Below are 26,466 nucleotides of genomic sequence, written 5' to 3'. Positions count from 1 at the left end.
GTGTATCCATATAAATGGCCCACCCTGTAGACAATATGTTAGCCAAAGGCTGAAGTCAACAACAGGCAAGTGCAATCAGAAACAAAAAACACTATTGTGACCTTTTTCATTTCTTGATGCTTTTTGTATTTTTAGTTGAGCAATATATTTTTTGGCATTTATTTTTATAGTTTTGTTAATCTATTTACATTTTTGGGCAAGTGATTAAATAATTTTTCTATTTTCCATTATTCTATTTTTAATAGAGACTTATTTATAACTATTTTGAAAATCAAATTGACTTATATTTTAATAACCGGTAATCAATTTAAAATTGTCATTCAGCAAGTTGTTTTAAAAGCGTTGTGCATTTCTGTACATGTTATCATGGTAGCAGAGGCGGGACAAGGTCCTCCAGCACCCAAGGCTGAGACACCAAAGTGTGCCCCTCCATCCCTCCCACCCTAGCCGTCACACACTGATTGCTATTAGGCTAAGAGGTGCCACAGGGCCCACAACCTCCCCAACACCTTAATATCTAGTTATCTGGCTTGCAGTCACTGCTATATATCCCCTTTTCTTATTTCTTTCTGCTTCAAACACAATTAGGAATGACAGCTGAATGAATTGTGCGCCCCCCCTACACTGCGCCCTGAGGCTGGAGCCTCTCCAGCCTATGCCTCGGCCCGGCCCTGCATGGTAGACTATAACTGAAAAAGAGAAATGCAGCCTGTATGTATGTTGAGTTTAGCCTGCCTAATTCCTCCTCATTTGTCTCTAATCCCAAGTTGTAATTTGATCTCTCCCCATGTCGCATGACTGCCATGACAGAGATGGCAGTTACGTTCATTTGAAAGCACAGGATATCAGTATAGCCATTTGGTTCCCAAATGCTTCTGAGCTAAGTGCTTCTGATGATCTGCCTTACCGCTAACTATTTTTCCCTGGATTTACACTACTCTCTGCCTGCCGTCTGCCCCGACCTCTGCCTGCCGCCTGCACCGACCTCTGCCTGGATTTTAACTACTCTCTGCCTGCCGTCTGCCCCGACCTATGCCTGGATTTGACTACTCTCTGCCTGTCGCCTACACCGACCTTTGCCTGGATTTTGACAACTTTCTGCCTGGTGCCTGCACCGACCTCTGCCTGAATTTTGACTACTCTCTGTCTGCCGCCAAAGACTGATAGCAAAGGGAAAAAAAGTCTGAAAGGGATCACGCTTATATTTCCCTGATTGTGATGTCTGTGCCATTCTCTGTTTCAAAATATACCACATGCAGGAGGTGTATTTGGTATATATGTACATACTGTATAGTCTCGTGCCTGATTTGTACAGTTTCACTATTTATTCATAAATGTAATTACTTCAATTCTTTTGTTCTCTAGTCTTATTATAGGATGTCTACAAGACCTTTATTCTGACATATTTTGGTGAGTTATTACTTAAGAATCGGAGGCCTAAAATTCTTGAAAAAAATGTACCTCTTTTAGACACAATTGTAGAGAGAAATGCACCGCCAGGGAGGTTACGTAGTCTGTTTCCAAGCTGCATAACTATGCATACAATCAGTATAACATTTGTATCAACTCATAATTATTAGCTTCTTACTGAAGACACCTACTTCCAACCCCAGAGTGGATCCCTTAGCCGCCTGTATCATCTCTCTAACTGGATGCAGATCAGTTGGTGATCAGGACATTCTGTGTAATGGTTGGATGCAGTGACTGCATCCAGCACTGGATAAACTACAAGCCTGTCATCTGCAGAAGATCACATAAGTGTCTTCCGGCCATCTAATCTGGTGGGCCATTACCTACTATTCAGCAGGTCTCGTTACTTTGCATGTGCGCCTATACAGTGCCACATCATTTTTTATTTTGTTTACTAATCTCTACAGAAGTAAGGGTGGAGACTGAAGGCCCATACATGCACTCTATGGATGTCCTGATCCCTTGAGGACAACATTGCTGGGCCGAGGCTGTGCAGATGTGTATTCAGCCTACAGGCTGACGTGCTCTCGTTCAATGGGGTGGGGGGGGGAAGAGCTTCCTTTGGCATCTGCAGCCTCATTTATTAAGGAGACCTCAGATGCCCCTCCTTTAGGGAGTCATTTTTAACTCCCTTTTTTCATATTTCTGTTATTTCTTTCTTCTCCTTTAATCTTGATTGAAGAATTGCCTCACGGCTGCCACTACCCACCAGACCACAAACACTGCTCTTTGCTACCGGCGCTCCTTTGCTGGGCTTCCCTGGCCCCATCTGTCTCTGCGCTACAGTACCACTCCTCCCTGCAGGTCTGCCATCCCAAATCGTCCCTGCAATGCTGACACTTTCATGACCACTCGGCGGGACTCCTCCATTCTGCAATACAGGACGCCCAAGCAAAGCATCTTTGAACCTCCTGCCAGGGCTCCCATGGGCCCATGGTCTGGATAAATGACAATCTTCCCTGAGGAGGATTCTTATTGGTCTATTAAAACTGACCAATGAAAATCCTCCTCAGAATTCACTATTAGAAGATGAAAAGGAGGAGAGCAGCAGCAGCTACAAGCAATGCTCAGACAAATATCTATTATTTGCCTGTAGTCAATTGTTATAACCTTACAATACAGGGGCCCCTGATGAGTCTGGTTGATGACAAAACGCATAGGGCAGAGCCAGTACGCCTGACGCAAGTCACATGAGCGGAAGGCAGTGGGACATGGAAGGTCCTGCAAAGCGCAGGGAACCAAGAGAGTGGGACGCCGTGGACAGTATCTGTAGCGACAGCACCAGGCTCATGAAAAACACCACTGTGATACGCTAAATGCTAATCTGGATCTTGTAAGTTGCTGGAGTGCGCAAGAAGGGCTGTTGTGTTTTTAAATTGAACTGACATATTGCGCAATGAGATTTTATATGTTTTATTGAAGAATTAAAGGCCAAATTTTATAAGCTGATGTTGGATAGGGATCACTGATGACCGAGTGAAACATACAGTTCATGCGAGACTCCCACCTGATAGAAAGGTGGTTTACATCTGGTGAGCCTCTCTGTTTGCGGGATGGTGGGAACACAGTTTGGCACTTGCACAGCTTTTTTGGTGAAGCATAAGTAAAGCAGTATTACACTATGTTAAGCTGCCTTTTACAGGTGTAAATCTGAAAGCGTGCAGTGAATATTATTTGCCAAGTTAGACATTTCTCGCTCATACATCTCTCAGGTGAAAGTGGCAATTGAATCTGCTGGTGTTTTCTGAGTGATGTCAGGTGATAAGTGGCTTGCACACTGCAAGCTTCTTAACACCTTCAAATGAATGTTCAATTTATGACCCTGGGAGGTATAAAACCCCTTTCTAAAAATGTTATTAAACTTAAACAAGCAAGAGCTAAACAGTGTGTTTTCATCAGTCTTTTAAAAGTTTATAACTGAGGTAAAATATTTTTTAAAAATTAGTTGCAATAACCAATTTAATGAAAGAGATACTTTTGGATAATCACCATAAACATGGAAAAACAAGCAATCAACGTGTTAAATAGCATGGGAAATAAGTGCTGAAACATTTCCTACACTGATTGGTAGTAAACACAACAACAAGATAACTATCTTTATTAAGAAATAATGGCATCGGACACACTTTCTGTTTTCAGTCCAGGCTTCATTTAAACGATAATTGTGGAAAGGCACTATGAGCAATCTGTTGCCACTTTCATGCGACAATACCTGCACACCTATATCCTGGGCAGGCAGCGAACGCTACGTTTTTGTTGAGTGTGATTCTAGGTGTATCGTTTTATCTGGTTAATTTGCATACAGTGATCATAATTTCCAAAGTCAACAAAAACCACAGATGTTAAATCACCATTAATTCATTTTGGTCCACTCTAGTGACTTAAACCAGTAGCAGAGTCAAGATCCAACTATATTTTTCTCGATTGTGCTCTCTTTTTTTTTTTTTTTTTAAATAATAGTGGACAATGTGTCAGACATTAAGGGACATCATCGTTTTTTTCCAATGAAAAAGGCTGCAGCATGCATGCACAGGATGAGTTCTCTTCAGTGGTACACATTTGTGAGAACTGCAATAAGAAATCCACAATGCTTACTGTGTCGAGAGATGCTGATGCTCTAAGATCAGGTAGAAAAGCCACCTCCAGCAAATGGAGGAGGACACTTTGGTCCTTAATACCATAGACACGGTCCAGGAAAAGCACCATTGGGGCCTTGTGGTCAGGGCAGAAACTGGCAGCCATGTCAGGCTCAAACACCGTGCCATCTGTAAAGCATAAGATTGCACCTTGAATTAGGATTAGGAATCAGATTACTAAGAAACACAGTAAAATACTTCTGATTCATGAAGGAAAAAACAAAACAAACACACACACACACATATATATATATATATATATATATATATATATATATATATATATATATATATCGTATATTCTGGCGTATAAGACGACTGGGCATATAAGACGATCCCCAACTTTTCCAGTTAAAATATAGAGTTTGGGATATACTTGCTAAATATGACTACCCCCTTCCAACATGCACCACATAACAATTAAAAAAAACATCATATACTGGTGCTATTCTGTATGTGGTACCCAGTATATAACAGTATACAGGTGATTGACTGGTTGGATTGGTCAACTCTCCCTCGCCATAAGCGGATTGGTCAGCTTTCCCTGTCTCCCTGTTTATCAGAGCGGTATGGAAGAATAGATTGTGCTGTGCCCATCAGTGAGATCTGAGAGGCGGTAACAGGATAGAACGGACCGGACAGGTGGAAGAGGCATGTTTTATGGGCACAGCTCGATCTCTTTCTTTCATACACTGAGCGTCCCAGACCTTGCAGGGTTAACGATGAGCTCTCCCCCAGCATATGCTGCGACCGCCGAATCTCCAGCACCTGGTAAATAATCCTCAGCATATCCCATATGTGCATCACGTATCAGCATCGTGTTTCACACGGCATCAAAGACACCCGGCGTATAAGACGACCCCAGACTTTTCAGAAGATTTTCAAGAGTTAAAAAGTAGTCTTATACTCCAGAATATACTGTATTTTTTTTTCTTTACCTAGATCATGCAGCATTATTTTGGGAAAAAGTCCCTCCCAAAGCAGACCTGTACATGAATATCCTGCATTTTTATATGTTCTGTACAGCATATAACATGCAGTGCAGTGAGTTTGGTCAGGCACCATGTTTTATTAGTTTGTGGCTCAGGCCTGTTATGGGCAAATATGATGATACAGCATTGTATGTTGATGACATTGTGATGTAGTCTCTGTCCAAAATGTGCACCTCCCTCAAAAGAGTGTCCTTTCTCCTTCTAATTTGGGTAAAATAGACCTACACAGTTTTCTCTCTCATGTTTGGCCATGCACTTACTCTGCGGTTGCTTAATCTCCACCATATCCATTTGCCTGCATTACTGTTTTATTTTATAAATAGTTTGCGCATTCAGCACTTACACAATTATCCTCTGCACAACATAGTCAATTACCATATATAAACTCCAGTGCATACACCATAGCCCACATCCAGCTGAAAAATAGGCCAAAAGCTATGATACAGCAGTTGTATACAATGAACAGAGGCGCCAAAAGTATAAGATTAGATTAAATGAGCTTAAAAACCAACTTAAATGGCAAAATTGAAGGAGGAAGTGGTGGTCTTACCTCCCTCAAGCAGACACGACAACGACTGCGATTCAGACAGTCAAACACATTTATTAGGAACTCCAAAAAGAAATGCAACGCGTTTCGCAGGTTCAACCCCGCTTCATCAGGCAATATAGGGAGGAGTATCACGCAATCTGCACAAGGATTCAAGTTAAGCGCCTCTGTGAGGCTTAATTTGAATCCTTGTGCAGATTGTTTGATACTCCTCCCTATATTGCCTGATGAAGCGGGGTTGAACCTGCAAAACGCATTGCATTTCTTTTTGGAGTTCCTAATAAATGTGTTTGACTGTCTGAATCGCAGTCGTTGTGTCTGCTTGAGGGAGGTAAGACCACCACTTCCTCCTTCAATTTTGCCATTTAAGTTGGTTTTTAAGCTCATTTAATCTAATCTTATACTTTTGGCGCCTCTGTTCATTGTATACAATTTTGAGTCCACCCTTGGTGGAGGGTTGCTACCCTTTCTTCCTGTCTACAGAGAGCGACTTCTTAATCCTGAGTGGGGTCAGGACAATCTCCCCACCTGCCTTTACAGTGGTTGCCTGCTGGTGACCCTGACTTGTGAGTACCTAGCAACACAAACTTATTGCCACCTTGTCCAGTACGAATTACACTATTGGGGCTCTTGGTGTTCCCTGTTTTTATATGATACAGCAGTTGCCTCCCCCCCACCCCTTTGCAAAGGGTGCTTCAAAGTGTATCCTCAAATGTACAGTGCAGCTTCTGAATTGGCCACTAGAGCTCCGCGCTCACTGTGATGTAACTGCAGTGAACGTGAAACTCTAGTGGTCAGTTCAGAAGCTGCTAGGAACACTAAAGGATGCAAGCCAGAGCAAGAACAGGTCGTTATTCATGCTGCAGCATGCTTCCCAGCACACTCTGCATATGGGAGCAACCGCACAAATCGCCAGTGGTATAAACTCCACATAGGAGGCCAACCCTCCCTACTTTACACCCAACATTTGTTTGGCAACGAATTGGCATATCCGTGGAAACATACAGCGGGTAGACTGTGCCGAGCCTATACAAAAAAACACCTTTACTCACTAGAACTATAAAGAGAAACATCTACAGCAGATAAAAAAATCCAGTTGAGGCTGCCTTACTTTTGGATTTTGTGTTTGTGATTTTAAATTTCGTTTTTGCAGCTTCTAGGATGCGGTTGACAGATGAGTGGTTAGGGAGGGGACCGTGTGGGAGATTGCCTACACGGGGCGTCCCTGTAAACGATGCAATTCACGATTGCATCCAACCAAAGCCTCCCACCTGAATGCTAATTTATGTAATTCCTGCTAGATTTGGTACAGCAGGCAAAGGGTGTATGACAGTACACCTGATTGGCTGACTGGCGTCTGCTGGCCAGATAGAGGCAGGAGATTGCTCTAGCTGGAAGTTAGCAATTGTGTTTGTTGCAGTTGGCATTCAGTTTAGAGGTGGTGGGGTGAGTTCCCTGGAGGTGTGTTATGGCGAGAACCCGTTGACCTTCCCACTGAGGAGAGGATCCCCCAAGAGTGTAGCAAGGGACGATGGACTTTCAGCGGCCTATTGTTCACCAGGTTACACTCAAGGAAGGACCCCAACAGTGAGTTAGAGAGCAGGCCACACCAAGTGGTGGAAGGCTGGAGTCCCAGATGAGGCTGTGGTAGGGGACACCTCGATGTGGAGGTTAGGTAGATGCAGGAGACCACAGATAATAGACTGGAGGTTGGAGTGGAGGCTGAGGACAATTGAGAGTAGTCCGGATCCTGGCTAGAGTCGAGGCAGGCGGCAGGCAAGAGTAATCCGTGTCCAGGCTAGGGTAGAGGCAGGCGGCAGGCAAGAGTAATCCGTGTCCAGGCTAGGGTCGAGGCAGGCGGCAGGCAAGAGTAATCCGTGTCCAGACTAGGGTCGAGGCAGGCGGCAGGCAAGAGTAATCCGTGTCCAGGCTAGGGTCGAGGCAGGCGGCAGGCAAGAGTAGTCGAGGTCACAAGCAGGGGTCAGATCAGCGGAGAGAATCGGAGTAGTCAGGCAGGCCGGGTCACAACAGGAGTCTTGGCAAGATAACCAGATAAGGTCACAGCAGGGAACGTAGGAACCACACTAGCTGTCAGAACGAACAGCACCTGACTGCTGGAGGGACTGGCCTTTTATACAGGCAGGACGGCTGATTGGCTCGTACGTATGTACGCCCCGCATGCGCCCATACGGACGCAATACTCCGCGCATGCGTACGCAGAGTCGCGGCCGCCATGACGCAAGCGCGCACACGCCCCATCACAGGTTTCAAGCTGCGGCGAGTGACGCGCGCGCGTACTACACGAGACGGAGGCCGACACCGAGCTGCGGGAGCGTGCGTATGACAAGGTGAGAGGTCCAGGGTTTACCTACACTTCCCTCTAGGTGTCGCATGGTGGTTTGGGGGCCCCAGCGAGTGAGAGAGACCTAGGGCCCCTGAGCTGTCATGTGGACCAGTGTTTGTGATTTTAAATTTCGTTTTTGCAGCTTCTAGGATGCGGTTGACAGGTGAGTGGTTAAGGAGGAGACCGTGTGGGAGATGTGCCTACACGGGGCGTCCCTGTAAATGATGCAATTCACGATTGCGTCCAACCAAAGTCTCCCACCTGAATGCTAATTTATGTAATGCCTGCTAGATTTGGTACAGCAGGCAAAGGGTGTATGACAGTACACCTGATTGGCTGACTGGCGTCTGCTGGCCAGATAGAGGCAGGAGATTGCTCTAGCTGGAAGCTAGCAATTGTGTTTGTTGCAGTTGGCATTCAGTTTAGAGGTGGTGGGGTGAGTTCCCTGGAGGTGAGAGGTCCAGGGCTTACCTACACTTCCCTCTAGGTGTCGCATGGTGGTTTGGGGGCCCCAGCGAGTGAGAGAGACCTGGGGCCCCTGGGCCCCCAGTGTTTGTGATTTTAAATTTCGTTTTTGCAGCTTCTAGGATGCGGTTGACAGGTGAGTGGTTAGGGAGGGGACCGTGTGGGAAATGTGCCTACACGGGGCGTCCCTGTAAACGATGCAATTCACGATTGCGTCCAACCAAAGCCTCCCCCCTGAATGCTAATTTATGTAATTCCTGCTAGATTTGGTACAGCAGGCAAAGGGATTGCTCTAGCTGGAAGTTAGCAATTGTGTTTGTTGCAGTTGGCATTCAGTTTAGAGGTGGTGGGGTGAGTTCCCTGGAGGTGAAAGGTCCAGGGCTTACCCACACTTCCCTCTAGGTGTCGCATGGTGGTTTGGGGGCCCCAGTGAGTGAGAGAGACCTGGGGCCCCTGGGCTGTCATGTGGACCAGTGTTTGTTACTTTTGGATATACCATGACCTGGATAAATGACAACATTTACATTAAACAACACACCTGATTTTAGCAATTACACACGGGAATTTAAGCCTTATGAAGAGATAAAGAGTTAAAATTTAACTTTTAATATATAATCTAAAAGAGTTACATATACATTACTACCTATGAGCAACAATGTGATACAATCGGGTTGGCGGATACGTAGTTACTAGTCATGAGGACAGTCCTACCAATCTCCCAATGTATGACTATTTATATACCCCACACCAATACCCTACATGTTTCGTTTCATAAGGTTGAAACTTCGTCAGGAGTGAATATTATCTAAAGTGCAAGAGTGCAAAGTGCTAAAATAATATAGACGTATTAAATAAATCACAAGGTATACATATTGGTAAGTAATATGGCCGCAGGCAGCAGCCAAAACAGTTTTGGCTGCTGCCTGCGGCCATATTACTTACCAATATGGCCGCATTATAATTATAATATATAGATTATATATTAAAAGTTAAATTTTAACTCTTTATCTCTTCATAAGGCTTAAATTCCCGTGTGAAAAAACATTTACATTAAGTCTGATGGAATAATGTCTGAGTTGGCTTAGATGTTTTACCTTTGTTAAAAGCAGGAAGTTTTAGAGGGATGCTAATAATTCCAACCAGATCTTCTGTGGGCACAAGGGATCGGAGGATGGATCGGATTCGTATAGCTTCCCCTTTACCAGCCTGGATCAACTATAGGCACAGAGGGATTCCAGCAGTTAAAATAGAAGAAAGAAAAAAAGTTAACACAGGTGCTTCCACAGCTCACCACACTTATAATTAAGAATCCATTAAGTAAAACAGTAATTGCAGCTTGAGTTACTACAAAAGCGTTGTCTCTGCATGTTACAAAGTGTTGGCAGTTTATCTACTCGCTGTATATTTATACAAATTAGAACTTCCCAAAAAAAGTAAAAGAGGCTTGCATTTTGTAGAAAATTATACAAAACAAGCCATAAAAGGTTTATTTAAAGTGCAACAAAAAAGACATTAACTATACTAAAGATATATGGAATGGTCTCTAAGGATTATCTAATTGCTACACTGCGATTCATGTAGTTCATGTAACAATCTATATTTTCAGCTTTCAGCACATAGAAGGTGTATGTATGTATGTATGTATATGCTTGGTTTCATATTATTTAGCCTCATTTGCTAAATGCTGTAATTGCTTTAATATCTTTGTGCTACTTACATGGGGCTCAGGTGCGCAGCGTCCCAGAAGGTCTATGAGTGCTGAATAGAAAGACATTATAGCATTTCCCATGTGTACAATCTCTTCTTCTTCTTCATCTTCTTCGACCCTAAATACAATACACGGTATTGTGTGTGTAAATATTGTGAGAATTATATACAACTGCCTTAATATGATACTACATTGCATGCATAATGTCTATGAATCGAGATTAATGTAATAGTAAAGTTCAGCTCAGTACACAATATGGAAGCAGACACATTCTGCTAAATTGAAACTACAGCTTAGTTCTTTCATTTATTTGTAGGACAGAGGGGAACAGTAGAACATCTGTCTGATTTTTATTACTAGCTTAGTTCTGCATACAGAGATTTCTTTCACATCTTGTCCAGTGATAGTTAGTGATGGCCATGTCTATGAGAACACATGGAGAAGCATGTGTTTGGTTTGATCAGCTGATAGATTGGCAAAGCTCTAATTTGCTTTGATCACATCCTGCTTTAGCACATGGTCATGACTAGAAAATCAGAGACCTACATATCTGTCACCTGGCCAAACTGATCACATGCTTCTCCATGAGTTTTCCTAGACATGACCATCACTAGCGAGTCTCCAATAAAATGTCTACACTGGAGACCCAGGCAGCAAAATTCCTCTCTTTCTGGTAGGGTGGTAAAACTATGGTTGTCGCCCATAGGGATTGGGACTCTCTCCCTCACACGACAGATTGGGGATGAGTATTATACAGATGTGTTTCCTTGCAACATTCATATGTTGCATTGTAGAAAGAGAGCAAACCTTGCAACAGTCCCATCTGTCTGACACTAACAGACTTAAAGAGGAACTCCAGTGAAAATAATGTTATAAAAAAAGTGCTTCATTTTTACAATAATTATGTATAAATGATTTAGTCAGTGTTTGCCCATTGTAAAATCTTTTACATCCCTGATTTACATTCTGACATTTATTACATGGTGAGATTTTTACTATTGGCAGGTGATGTAGCTGCTGCATGCTTTTTTGGCAGTTGGAAACAGCTGTAAACAGCTATTCCCCACAATGCAACAATGTTCACAGACAGGAAACTGCCAGGAGTACCACGATCCTCAGAGTTTCTTGTGGGAGGGGTTTCACCACAATATCAGTCATACAGCGCCCCCTGATGGTCTGTTTGAGAAAAGGAATAGATTTCTCATGTAAAAGGGGGTATCAGCTACTGATTGGGATAAAGTTCAATTCTTGGTCGGAGTTTCTCTTTAATCTTTAGAAATATTGTAGTCTACCAGCACCAGAGATTTTCAATGATAGTTTTATTCACCTTGCCACAGTGAATACATAGCCATAAGGTTCAGAAATACTGTAAATATGGCTTTTGGTATTGTATCAATAGCTTATGCTGCAACAGTTAGGACATCACAGCCTATGTTGGCCAGTTACACTGCAGCGGGTATAGCCCCCTGCAAAGTAACTGGGCATTATAGGCTATGAAGTCCTAACCGCAACATGATCTAATGAATAAAACTATCATAGACAATCTCTGGTGCTGCAACATTCGTATGTGACGTGTCCCTTGGCAACATGATGTCTTCTGTTGTTATGGGGGGGGGAGGAAGAGAGAGACAATGGCATAAGGCATGACAGAGGCCTTACAGGGGCTGGGCTACAGAAGGGAACAATGCACTTAGCCAAGATGATGTGGCAATCTTACAGAAATACATAAGGGCAGCTGTACACACATACTAAATTGTTGGCAGAGATGGCCCCGATTGGCCACGAGGTGAAAAATAAATAAATCAGAGTTGATGCAGGATTAGTAATTTATGCTGCTTGAAAATTGTCCAATCAAATTTTACCTTGGTGGGATTCAATCAGTCCATTTTCAAGCTATACCTTTGTATACAGAATTTACATAATCCTGTATAAACTCAAAATTATTTTCTTCTCATTGACAATCTCTAGTTTCAGACAAAACGGAAGCTAAAAGATCCTATTAAAGACAGTTCAATATTAATTCAAATGACCAACCTAAAGCTTTTAGTTGGAATTTGAACAGTAACATCCAAATGATCCTAGCATATTCGAAAGATATATGCAGATTTATGCACTGTTTAACGCATATGGTCCCTTTTCACAAACTGTGACATACGTTTGGATGGCGTACGTTATCTTTGTTTACTTCTGTTTGAAAGCATAGATTAAAAGATAACTGAACAAAAATAAGCAACCTGCTTGTCCCCCTGCAGCCCTGATGCTGAATCTGATGTCATCACTTGTGTGCCATTCACAAAAAGACTGTCACACAACTGACTGCAGGGTGCTTCTAACACTTTTATCTTTTTCTTGTATAACTACACTGAGAACAGTAAATGTATCTGGACCCATCAACCAATTCTGGATGGTAAAGACATTTTCCATACACCTTGCCTGTGTGTTCTGACAAAAAGAGATGTAGACATTGTACTCACACTTCCCTCTGAAACCCCTGAGAAGGCAGGTCCAGAGCCGGGTTCTCAGAGATGATAATAGCCTCCTGCATAGCTGCCAGCAAACCATTTCCCCCTTCTCCTCTCAGGGACGGCCCAAAACACTCAGGGCGTCGGATGAGAAGCTTCACCACTACACTGGCGTTTTCTTCAACACTCTCACCTGGAAAACAAGTGACACAAAATCAGCTCACGGTTACCAGCCAGGATCTCAGGAGGCTTGTAGTACCATAACAATAGAAGCACATGTACTTGCAGGTGTAGATCCCCAAGGATAACATAGGCAGAAATCAAGAGTTAATTAGGAAAGATATTGCAGACATGCTAAAAGGATTAATGAGCACAGCAATCTGATGTGAAAAGCAATGGGGTTAATGGGACTCAGAGGGGCACCTGCGTTTATGCTTCTTGCTACTGGAAAACACAAAGAGAGAAAGACCTTTCTGCCATCTCCAGCATAACATTAAAGTGTATTAAAGTGTGTGTGGCACATTCTACAGGATTATTTCATTGTTTAGGAATACCCTGTCCTGAAAGCCAGACATTATGAGCGTGTGCCGCAACTATACAGGGGCATGCTGATTATAATAAAGCAGATTGATTTTTTTTCATGCTATTGAAAACTGACCAGTAATTAATTCTTACACCACATATCAAACATAATGAAGGAGATGACATTATTTGGTAAATGCCACCTCGGCATACATTAACATCACGCACTGACTCGCTTGCTCTTTTCTTGGTCTACCTAAATCAATTAATATCTGCAATTATTCTCTATATTTTGTCGTTTAAAGACCACCTGGGTTTTGTATGTTATTCTGATGTCTGTCTGGAAGGTGATTAAAAAAATTGTAACAGTAGAGCGACAGTGTTTGAATAACCAAAGCTCACCGCATTTGACTTTTACTAAAAATAAGCAGTAATTTAAAGAGACACTGAAGTGAAAAAAAATGATGATATAATGAATTGGTTGTGTAGTATGGATAATTACTAGAACATTAGTAGCAAAGAAAATATTCTCATATTTTTATTTTCAGTTATATAGGTTTTTTTATAACATTGCATCATTCTCTAATATTTGCAGTTTACACACTACTCAGCACTCTAAATGATTTTACAGAACAGGCCAGTGAAATATTGACCTGTCCTCTGCAGGGAAAAAAACAATACTGTGACTGACACTTCAGGTAATAAGCTTCAGAAGATAAAGCTCACTGTGACTTTCAGTCCTGGAGCTCAGTGGTTCTTTTGCATAGATAACAACTGGAGTTTCTTAACTCTTCCTGTACTGGAAATAATATTAGACTTGTGTTTCTGCTACTAATGTTTTATTTCTTAGCTGTACTACACAACCAATTCATCGTATATTTTTTTTCCACTTCAGTGTCTCTTTAAGTGCAACATTCCATCATGTTTTCAAAAGTATTATACACAAGATATAATGAAGTTCAAGCCTAAGCCTTTTTGTGTTTTTTTTGTTTTATCAAGCTTCTGACACCATTGCCATAAAGAGACGCTGCTCTGATTATTATTGTTTTGTATACTGGATTTCTGCCAGTGTCTTTCTATATTACATGCAGGTTATTTCTGTATGTATACTGTATATTGGTGCCAAGTTTATTTCGGCAATCCATGATAATCTACACTAACAACACACAGAGAAAAGAGATGTCCCAAATAAACTGCACCACCCATATGTCTCAAAGATTATATACAATACTTTGTTATACAATGAGTAGTCTAGTACAGTAGAGTCTTAAAGAAAACCTGAACTGAAAATTAAAAGTCAAAATAAGCATACACAGGCCATACTTACCTTCCATGTAGTCTACTCCGCAGTGTCTTTCTCCTGCCCCGCGTCCTGTTTGTTCACTGTGATCAAGGGAATTTTCCGTCCTCCATTTTGAAAATGGCCATTACTCCATAACAGCTTTCTGGTCAGCACACAGTTAAACTGTAACATTGCCCACTTGAGCCATTGGGAAACATGGACATTACCGGCAACATCAGTTTTCCTCTCAGCTATAACTGACAGCAACTGATATATAACTGACAGCAACTGATATATTTCAGATCTGACAAAATGTTGTCAGAACTGGAAGGGATTATTGTCATAAGAAAATGGTGAGCTTCTGAGAGGAACTGATGACAAGGTAACTATGTAATGTTCATTTGAAGTTACCTCATGTGTTTATTTTAAATATTTTTACTCAGTACAGGTTCTCTTTAAGTTACCTGGCACCAACAGGGATTGGCTAATAATAATAATCCTGATATTTGTATAGTGCTTTTCTCCTTTCAGACTCAAAGCGATCAAGAGCTGCAGGGCTTGCACAAGGGGCCACCCTGCAGTGTTAGGAAGTCTTGCCCAAGGACTTTTTACTAAATAGGTACTGACCCTAGCCAGGATTCGAATCCTGGTCTCCCATGTCAAAGGCAGAGCCTAACCTGTACACTATCCAGCCACTAGCTGATGCTTTCTGGTTGCATATTAATCAATGTTAAAAATAGGTCCAGCTAATACAGTACTATACCCCACTCTATATACATACCATGAACTCTGTATTAAATGTTAAAATACAGTAATTGAAAGTATATTAACCTTGAGGTTGGTTAAGTCCTTGAGACACCTTAACCAGCAGTCCGAGCCCACCACATGGGGAGAGAAGGAGGCACAGAGAGGGCACAGGGAATAGGAAGGAGGAACAGAGAGGGTCACAGGGAGACCAGAGGGAGAGGGGGAGGCACAGATGAAGCATAAGGTGACATGAGAAGGCACAACAGGAAAAGAAGAAAAGGCAAAGAGGGGGCACAGGGAAAGAGGAGGAGGCAGAGGGGGACAGTAAGGGTACAGAGAGGGATAGATTTCCAACATACACATTTAGCTTGAGAACAAACCTACAGTCCCTATCTAGTTTGTCAACTAAAGAGACTACCACTCATAATTAGAAAACTAACTCTTATCATTCATAATTACAAAGCTAATTCTTGACTGTTTTGATTATGTAACTGCCGCACTATCAGTTTCTCCTTTGCTTATGAGATTCAAAAAAGTATGTTTTTCACTTTTCTAACAAAATAACTCTCTACTTGTTCTGCTTATTCTTTTTCACTCAGGTTTCAGCTCCTTTCAAGGGACTCAGAGCAGGATTAATCAAAATGTTTTATACATACCTGGGGCTTCCTCCAGCCCCATACACATGGATCGCTCCCATGCCGCCATCCTCCGCTGCCCGCAGCTTTGGTACCGGCTCCCTGCACTTCCTCCACTCGGCCCCAGTCTACGTAGGAGAAGTGCGCCCTCTACGTATCTCTCAAGCGGCGTAAGGGGCTGGAGGAAACCTCCAACCTCAGGTATGTATAAAACTTTTTTTTAATCCAGCTCTGAGTCCCCTTTAAATTCAAGTAAAATCAATGTCACCAAGATATCAAATTATGTTTTAATTGCAGGAACTATCAAGAGAGTATAATCGATTAGTACCACTTCATTTATCTCCTGCCTTTGATGCGGTTGTTTATCATCTTTTTTTATTCAGTCTTTAAGCTTCTTTGGTCTAAAAGACAACACCTTGGCATGCTTCACTTCTCTTTTGCTCAGCATCCTATAGTTTTTTTCTTCTTTTAATGTTCTATATTTTTCTTCTACTTTTTACCAGTTAGTGCATTGGGGTCAACACTCGGCTTGCTCCTATTCTTCCTCCACCCTTCACCCTGGATAAAATTAATTAGCAGCCTTGGCTTCAAATATCATCTATATCTCAATGACTCAGCTTTTGATAATGAACTTTCCCTATCTTCAGCAAATTGCACCTCAACCTGTCTTTCTCTTCTCACTAATGGTCTCTCTGAATTAAACTTAAATATAGCCACAGCTGGTGTCTGAAAGTAACACTCTTATACTCAAACTATGTCTTATAATGAAAGTTCAATTCTAAAGAAAAGAGAGAAAAGAGAGTTGTAGCTTTATTGTGTTCAGGCTGAAATCCAGTAGTCTCTTTTTTACCTGCAATATATTCATTAATTCCTTCAACTGCTGTGCACAACTGCTCTGTAATGACCCTCACTACTCTTCACTACTCTTTTCATACATTTTAAATGAGAAGGTCAAAGGAACACACCTCAGCTTTCATTTATTATTAACTATTAAATTGCAATAGAAATAGTTTCTACACTTTAAAAAACAAACAAGCAAAAGAACAACACCACAATCTAGCAACATTTAGCTAAAAACCTTTAACCATTTCGCCACCCAGGTACAGTATATCTACTAGTGAAAGTGAAGGTGGAATCCGCACAATGTCAGTATAAATCGAATAGCTTTATTGTATCAAAGATATACTGTATATCAGGCTAAAATCCATCACCACAGGGGCGTGGCTTGGCTATGGAAGGGAGCGGTCGCGCACTCTGAGAGCTCCGTGGATCCCTTCGTGTTTAGGCACTCCAATAGCGTGAATCTTCCAATATGAGCACTGAAAAGAAGAAGGGTACATCTTGGAAAAGGAGAGGGAAGAAATCGAAGGGAAATAGACGTGAAATTGACTCATATTTCCGCAATTCTTCTCAACGCCAAGGCCCTGTTTCGGAAGACGACACTGATGCCATCTTGGCAGGCACGCCAAGAGCCTCTCAGTTGCAACACGCTTCCTGTGGCTCCATCACGGGCCAGGCTTCAGAGTCTTCGGGGGACGACTCGGATGCAGGGATCGATATTAAAACCCTATTACGCTCAATTCCTACTAAAGCGGACTTTGAGGCCCTTGCATCCCGCATTGAGAACGCATACAAGCAGGACATCGCCGAAGTGCGCAAAGACTTGAACGAGATAGGAAACAGAGTCGACCTACTAGAAAGGAACCAAACTCAACCAGAAGACCTGCTGAGAACGTGGTTACTCGTCTGGATTCCCAAGATGAACGTATGGACGACCACTGGATGAAAATGGACGACCTTGAAAATAGAAGCAGGCGCAATAATGTACGGGTCAGGGGCTAGCCGGAGGCCACAGGCCCTGAAGACCTGATGCCTTCCCTGGAGGGAATCTTTAGAAAACTACTCGGTAAGCCCGATACCTTTCCGAATAAAATTGATAGAGCTCACCGAGCCTTTGGCCCTAGACTCACGAATCCCCCTAGGCCGAGGGACGTCATTTGTCGGATCCATTATTACTCTATCAAAGAAGCTATAATGGCGGCTGCTCGGGAACAACGTGAGCTAGACTTTGATGGCGCTACACTGCATTTCTATGCCAACATTTCCAAACACACCCTGTTCCTGAGGCGAGCGGTTAAACCTCTACTTGAGGCCCTAAAATCTGCGGGTGCAACATATTCATGGGGTTACCCTTTCTCCCTAATGATCAAGAAGGATGGTCAATCGCTTCTTTTCCAATCACCTGCCGACTTACAGAAGGTGGAAGAAAAGTTTCATCTAGACAAGGTCCTCTTGCCGGACTGGCCTGCTCCTGCCAAACCGATCCCACTGCCACAGAGAGAGCGCTGGCAAACAGCCTCTGCTAAGAAGAGACGCGGTAGAGCATCCGATCATGTTGAAAATGACAGTGTTGCAGACTCCGAAGCTACACCTGAGTGAGTACTTTCCTCTTTTGACCTTACCGAGATAGACTATAGAAAGCATGGGTTCTAGTGCTTTACTTGAACTTCTCAGAGAAACTTTTCCATCTGGAACTTTGGCATTACATTTAAAATTTGGCTTGTTGCTTTTCTTCTAACCACGATCAACAGAATCGTACAAGTTTTTTCTTCCTTTATTTTTGGCTACACACAAACTCCATTTTGTCTTTAGATAGTTCATATGTGGCGATCCCCCACACGATTTGGCTTTATGTCCCTCCCCCCCTCTATTGATAGTGACGAGATCGTGTATAGGCCCAGCATAAGGAAATCTATCCACTGGGAACTGTTTGTTTGGGTTGTGATCCTTCAGGCTATCTGGATTCTAACCACCCACATTGCTTTCCACAGGAACGAACTGATTCGTTTTACAATGGCTAAATCTTAATACGAGATGCTATCACACTCTATTATTATATTTTTCATCCAAACATATAACTATCACTCATGTCAACTGTTTTTATAATGTTATCCTGAGAAATGGTAGTATCAATCCTCCCAATATTAACAGCATTAAGGCTAAATTATCCTTATCCCGTATAGTTATGCTGCTATTAAAAAGGACCATACATTTAATCGTCATGGGCGGTAGGGGGTCATAGATGGATAGCCAAAAGAACGAGAGGGCGTTTACTAATAATGGATAGTTGCAATTACTTCCTTTAAAATGTCTGTAGCTTAGCGATCTGTTTTTAGTTTATTTGCTTATTCCCAATGCACTATAACATGTAAGATCAAGGACAAGGTTGACACTTAGCCCTCCATGCCTATTTTTATATATTGAAAGATCATCACTCATTTTAAAAATGATGCTATCTAAAATATAGTGCCTTTTCCGCAGAGGGATGCTTGATGCCTGCGCTGGCGCTCTGCAAGGCTTTACTTTTCCCCCAAAAGAGTTCCAGCAGTCCAGGGCATTATCTTTCTTTTTCCTTGGACTGCGGGGTCCTTTTCGCTGTGTTGTTGTCATTGATCCCTTTGGGTAGCGACATAGCAGAGAGTTTTTTTCCTCAATTACTTGTTCTTATTTGTGTAAGTTCTGTCTGCTTTCTTTCCCTCTCTTCTTGTTTTCTTCTCCTTTTTCTTTCTTCTTTTTTCTTCAGGTCGTGCTCACCACCCTCCCATCCAACACAATAAATCGAGTCAAACATATAATACATGGGTGGGGGGAAAGGCTGTGCATACCTAAACCCATGTTAACTTTGTAACTATGTAACTATCAGGTTAGCAATTGCAACATGTGTTTAGAGATGTGCAGCCTTTCCTCCCACCTTTTCTTAACTTTGTAACTATGTAACTATCAGGTTAGCTGCTCCCAGCCCCTCCTCCTGAGTTTCCTGTTTGCATAATAAGTAGTAGCAGATTTGCATATGATTTGCATCTGAATTGAATGCAAAGTGCAGAAAATCTATTTAGGTGCTGCACACTGAGCTGGTGGTCATTTCAGATGCAGCCTTAGTGGTATGCGCTGGCGTTCTCCTCGATATAATACATGGGTGACCACAGATTGAAAATAGTCTCCCTCAACGTTAATGGTTTTAATGTACCAAACAAAAGGTAACAAATCCTCGATAGATTCCACAAGGAAAGAGTTAGTATATTAATGCTACAAGAAACACACTTTAAAGAAGGCCAGGTTCCCGACCTATCCACCTCTAAATATTACCCACAGTGGTTCCTTAGTGCCCCTAATACTGCCAAAACCAAAGGCACGGCAATAGCTCTGCATAAAAATCTTAATGCCCAGGTTATAGACAGTATGGGAGATGAGGATGGCCGATTCACCTTTATCAAATTGATCATTGAAGGGAAACCCTTTACGGTCGCAAGCATCCATCTTCCTAACAAATCACAGACCTCCGCTCTCTCGAGTATTCTTGAGAGACTGGATCGTTTTAAAGAGGGTTATGTGATCATGGGGGGGAATCTAAATTTCACTCTGGATCCTCTCCTCGACAGCTCTAAAAGCCATTCTTCTGTTACATATAAATCACTGAAGGCTGTCAAGGGAAGGATTCTAGACATGCAACTTATGGATGTATGGAGGATTTTTCATCCCACAAATCGAGATTATACCCACTTCTCTGTTCCTCATAATGTATAAAATAGACTTGACGTGTTCCTGATTTCACATGCGCTCCTCTCGTTAAATGCCTGCTCCTCAATTGGATCCCAGACTTGGTCTGACCACTCACCAGTTTACTTAGAGCTTAAAGATATCTTCTTAAAAAAAGGTAATACTTCATGGCGCATGAACACAAAATTATTTAAAGACCAAAAACATGCCTCATGCTATTCACAGGTGCTTTCAGATTTCATTTCTCATAACTGTAATGAAGAAAATGGTCCTAGTCCTGTATCCATTTGGGAAGCACATAAATGTGTCCTTCGTGGCGCTATGATCCAGATGGGGGCCAGATATAAGAGAGAGAGGAGTGCACAGATAGCTGAGATATGGAACAATATTAAACAATTAGAGCTGCAGCATAAACAAACCCTGGCAATCCAAACTGGCACTTCTTACAGAGAAACGTAAACAATTGCTACAACTGTTTGAATTTAAAAGGGTAGACAACTTTTTGAGATACCGCGCCCATTTATATGAGTATAATAACAAGTGTAGTCGAATGATGGCCAGATCTTTTCGCATACGTCAGAACTCATCTTTTATACCAAAAATTCTTACTCAGTCAAGTTCCCTAAAGGTCAAAACAGAGGATATTCTTCAAGCTTTTCACAAATATTACTCTGATCTGTACAATATTACAGGTTCGTTTGATGGCAAACCAGAAAAGTCTATGAGCCTGATCATTGACACATTTTTGGATAGGTATAAGCTCCCCTCTTTAAACACAGAGCAACTGGAATTTATTAATGAGCCTTTCACAGAAGACGAGTTTCTTGCTACGGGGGGTCCATCCCTAATGGTAAATCACCTGGCCCTGACGGTTTCTGTATTGAATATTACAAAAAATTCAAATCAACTTTAGCCCCTTTTTTTTGTCAAAGCCTTTAATGCTTTATCTGTCACTTCCCCTCCCACCCGAGATATGCTTCAGACACATATCACAGTCATCCCAAAGACGGGTAAAGTCCCCCTGCTAATTATCGCCCTATTTAACTTATCAATGTGGATTTAGAAATAATGTCAAAAATCTTGGCTAATAGACTCCAAACAGTTATGCCATTACTCATCCATTCAGACCAAGTAGGCTTTCTACCCAGACGTGAAGCTGCTGGCAATACAATTAAAACCATACTGTTAATGCAGTCTGCACAGAGCGCCAGGACCCCTACCCTTTTGCTTTCTATAGATGCCGAAAAAGCGTTCGATAGGGTTTCCTGGCGCTTTCTGCAGAGGGTATTCAATTCTAGAGGTATAGCCCCAGATATGAACTTCTACCAAAAAGTAGTTGCCTTATACCAATCCCCAACTGCAAGAGTTAAGATCAATGGCCACTTATCTAACGCGATCCCTGTCTACAATGGGACTAGACAGGGCCTGTCCCCTGTCTCCTCTGTTGTATAAATTATATATGGAGGTACTTTCAGCAGCAATCAGAACTAATCCGGATATTAAGGGGTTGAAAGTTGGCACTAAAGAATATAAATCTGCAATTTACGCTGATGACCTATTGCTATATATTACTTCTCCTATGACTACCTTGCCCAATCTACTTAAAGAGAACCCGAGGTGGGAATTTATTATGCTAGTGGGGCACAGAGGCTGGTTGTGCACACTAACACCAGCCTCTGTTGCCCCATGGTGTGCCTCAAAGACCCCCCTGCGCGCTGCTATACCCCCGCAGTGCTGGCGACACGCAGCGTGTCACCAGCACAATGTTTATCTAAGCGCTGTCTGTCAGCGCCGCTCCCCTGCCTCCTCCGTATCGGCGCTACCCGCCCGCGTCACTTCCCTCCAATCAGCGGGAGGGAAGGGACACAGGCGGGTAGCGCCGATAAGGAGGAGGCGGGGGAGCGGCGCTGACAGACAGCGCTTAGGTAAACATTGTCGCCAGCACTGCGGGGGTATAGCGGTGCGCAGGGGGTCTTTGAGGCACACCGTGGGGCAACAGAGGCTGGTGTTAGTGTGCACAACCAGCCTCCGAACCCCACTAGCATAATAAATTCCCACCTCGGGTTCTCTTTAAGGTTGTAATGGAGTTCGGTTCACTGAGTAATTACAAAATCAACACCTCTAAATCCGAGATTCTTAATATCAGTGTTCCGGCCTCCCTCCATTCATTTGTGCTCGGACTTGGGTAAATTATATGATCTCAATTTTGTCCCTCTGCTGCGAAATCTTGAGAAAGATGTCAATTCTTGGAGGTCCTTGGCCAACTCGTGGGTGGGTAGAGTGAACATTTTGAAAATTAACTGTATGCCCCGCTTATTATATCTTCTTCAGACTATCCCACTCTCAATCCCTTCTGTGTTCTGGAGGAGGTTTTCCAAAATGATGCCCCTTTATGTTAGGAAATCGGAAAGCTTTGAGCACTTTACAAGAACCCAAAACAGAAGGTGGATTAGCGTTGCCACACCCCAGAGCTTATTATTCAGCAGTGCACCTTAGTAGGATCATTGAATGGACTCACAACCTGAGAAATACCCAATGGGTAGAATTAGAAAAAGACATCTTAGGCTATGCCCCAAGTGCAGGATTATAGGTCTGGCCTCCACGTCGCCCCTCATTCTCCCCTGGAGTATACTCTTTAACTCGAGAAACATATAAAGTTTGGGATAATCTACTTTCGCAACACCGCATAGCCACATACTTAGGACCTGACACCCCTATTTGGGACAATCCCTTATTTCCACCTGGTCTTTCTCAATTTAATCATCTCCGTAAACTTACTTCTCCCACTCTCAAATTAAAGCAGGTTTGGCAAAATGACAAACCAATAACACCGCCCTCCCTGATTGGGCCATCCAATGATCCTGATGAAGTCTATTTCGAATATATACAATTATCTCACTTTCTTAAAAAAGACGCCGATAAAGACTTCTCAACTAGATCAGTGACAGACTTAGAGGAGGTTTGCTTCTCCCACCCTCCTGTGGAACACAGGATTTCTTATCTTTATAACCCTTTACTTTCGCACTTTTGTGACAGTATCCCCACTTTTAAGACTGAATGGCAAAACAAATTGAGAATTTCAATTTCTGAGGCAGACTGGACAAAATGTTGTATTTTTGCTCATAAGTGTTCTCTCTCGGCTCGAGCACAGGAGAATGCCTACAAAATCTTAACAATGTGGTATAAGACCCCAGAAAAACTTCACAAATATAATTCTAATATACCAGATCTTTGCTGGCGATGTGGCAGCGAGGTAGGCGATATGATCCACATATGGCATAGTTGTTCTAAAATTGTTCCCTTCTGGGCAAAAATTTGTAAGATCATTGCAGCCATTAGCAATATTAAAGTTAACAATGATCCAGCTCATACGTTACTTTTAAATCTAGCTTGCCCTATAAAAACTTACAAAAAAATCATTAATTCGCCATATCCTCACTGCCGCACGCCTCACAATCCCAACATTTTGGAAGTCTACCCAATCTCCAACTATTCAAGATTGGAGGGTAGAACTTGATGCACTAAAACAATCAGAACAAGTCATTTTCTGGGCTTCGGACAGAGAGGAGAAATTTAATGTACTCTGCAGAAGATGGGAAATGTATGTGCTTTCTGAGGAAGGCTAATCTATGATGTCAGATCATCTTTGTTAGATTACTACTCTTTTGAAAGGAGTGATGGGCCACGACCAAGCAGGAAAAAACATGACTGGGGTTTTAGTCATGATTTTCTCTTGCTTCTTTCTCTTCTGTTTTCTCTTTTCATTCTTACTCTTGTTATTTCTTTTCTCTCCTTCTTAACAATTACTAGCTAATTTAGCTATGACTGGTTCATGAATATTTGCTGCTACAACAAACCTGATATCTGGCTCTGACAATAGTGCCCATTTTGATCAATACTCTGCATACATATACAGTGTTCTCCCCAGGTTCTTTTAGCCGGGTGCTCCACCCGGCTAGTTTTGGTGAGCACCCGGCTGTCATCAGCTCACTTTCTCCTCTGCTGTAAGCAGAACTGTGCAGAGAAGTGCAGCCCTGTATTCTCTCATCTCGCCCCACCCGGTTACTTTTTCATGCCACCCGGCTACTTTTTCATGCCACCCGGCTGGGAAAAAATTCTCTGGAGAACACTGCATATATGATCCATTATCTCAGACCATGTCTTCCCTCACTACACATAATTTAGCTATCCTTATGGGGACCATTGCCCAACAAATTTTCTCTCAATTTATTATCTAGATTTCTCTAAGTGAGGGAACACATGGTGAAGAGGTAACGTAACATACAGTAACTATCAGTGATAAATGGGCCTGCTGTGACAACTGTACTCGCTAATACTCTTGATTCTTATATTTGATAATTACCTATCATATTGAACCGTCATGTACCTTGTATATCCTTTCTTAATTGTATTTCATGTCCTACTGTGTGTTCTCTTTAAAAAAAATTCTGAATAAAAATTATATTAAAAAAAAAATCCATCACCACATGCTGACATGTTTCGGACGTGACACCGTCCTTAATCATAGCATAGGAACAAATGAACAAGAGTGACCCATATATAGAATACCACCACATCCAGCAACAAATGCTTAAAGACCCACCCACAAAGAAGGAGTGTACATAAAAAGAGGTGAGAAAAAAAATCCCCAAATCAGTGTCATCAGCTACATAAAAACATACTAAAATGTAAACACTTATGATAATGCACGGTACACTATCACATAGCAGTACATGGAACAGTACATGTCAGAAAAATATATACATAATGAAGTAAGCCAGAGGCACCACAACTTACATTGGACATTAGATAATATAACCAATCAATATCAAACTAAAACAGACACATAAATGGCTCCATGAAATGAAGAATATCATATAGAAGCTAAGTGACCGAATTAAGATCCCATCTGGCGTTAAGGCCCCTGGGTGTGCGTGTCTCTAATTAAAATATCCAGTAAGCCTCTCGAGTAAACTTCCCCACCTCTCGTAGGCTTGTGGACACGCTCCAAACCCTGGAAGGAAAAAGAGGACATATCGCCAGAGTGGACCAATCTGAAATGTTTGGCCACATTAGACACCTCCGTAGTTAACCAGCCAGCTCCCCTGTAATGTTCCCCTATACGTTGCCTCAGGTGTCCAATAGTACACCCTACATATTGAACATGACATATAGAGCAAGAAATGAGATAGACAACAGACCTTGTGTCACAGTTGATGTATTGCTGTATTGATGAAAAGGGCGTAATGTATCATGTGGGCTTATGGACCACACAATAGTTGCATGTTGAAAAATTACATTTATAGGAACCCACAGTGGTCAGCCAACAGGGCCGAGAGGTGTTAGCAGAAAACAGGCTAGGGGACAAAAGACTCTCCAATGTGGGGGCTTTCCTACTGGCAAATGTAACCCCTTGTTTAAGGACCACATTAAAGGTCTCATCAGCCTGCAAGACTGGTAAACATTTTCTAACAATCTGTACAATGCGGCGGTACTCCTGACTACATTTAGTCACAAAAACCGTCCCACTATTGCGGGAACCAGAGTTCAGAAGTTCCTCTCTACTTCTCTTTAGAGCCTGTTTCCTCCCTCTCTCTATCACCCATTACAGAGTATTAAAGTATATTTACGCTCCTTTTAACTTCATTTCCCCGCCCGGGGCGTAGATATACGCACCCCCACTGCTACCGCCGCTGTCCGCAATCCCGCTCAATCGTGCGCGCGCGCAGGACGCCGCCCGGAGATCAATGAACGGTAAAACTGTTCCCATTCGTTGATCTAAGTCCCTGCAGCAATGATCGGCTGCTTCTATGAGAAGCTGCGCAATCATTGTGAAAAAAAACGCTTACAGGGCCATTTACAAAAAATTACTGTGGCCATCTTGTGGCCAAAAAATAAAACTACAGTCATAAGCATTTTTCATATACAAATATATAGTTTTAAATTATAAATTAACTCATTATCTCCTACACTCCCCAATTGTTGCCAATTTTTTTTATGTAATAAAAAAAAATTGCAATAAAAAAAAACATAGTTTTTTAGGGACTGAACTCTTTAACTATTTATATCAAGAGGGTATAACACTGTTACTTTATAAAT

At 42.2% G+C, this 26,466-nt stretch overlaps 1 protein-coding gene across 12 annotated transcripts in view; it reads right to left on the bottom strand.

The window, feature by feature from the left end:
* Positions 1 to 26,466, bottom strand: part of RYR3 (ryanodine receptor 3) — a 1,134,733-nt gene that overhangs the window by 448,267 nt on the left and 660,000 nt on the right. For all 12 annotated transcript variants that reach the window (XM_068253938.1, XM_068253930.1, XM_068253931.1 and 9 more), the window contains 4 exons: positions 12,637 to 12,817; positions 10,172 to 10,280; positions 9,549 to 9,669; positions 4,066 to 4,235 (listed from right to left, as the gene is read on the bottom strand). In XM_068253938.1, the coding sequence (XP_068110039.1) occupies positions 4,066 to 4,235; positions 9,549 to 9,669; positions 10,172 to 10,280; positions 12,637 to 12,817 (581 nt within the window). The remainder of the gene's footprint in view (positions 1 to 4,065; positions 4,236 to 9,548; positions 9,670 to 10,171; positions 10,281 to 12,636; positions 12,818 to 26,466) is intronic.

Source organism: Hyperolius riggenbachi, chromosome 9 (genome assembly GCF_040937935.1).
Source record: "Hyperolius riggenbachi isolate aHypRig1 chromosome 9, aHypRig1.pri, whole genome shotgun sequence".
Classification (NCBI taxonomy): domain Eukaryota; kingdom Metazoa; phylum Chordata; class Amphibia; order Anura; family Hyperoliidae; genus Hyperolius; species Hyperolius riggenbachi.
Note: the sequence above shows the minus strand (reverse complement) of the source record. Positions and strands in the feature narration are given on the sequence as shown.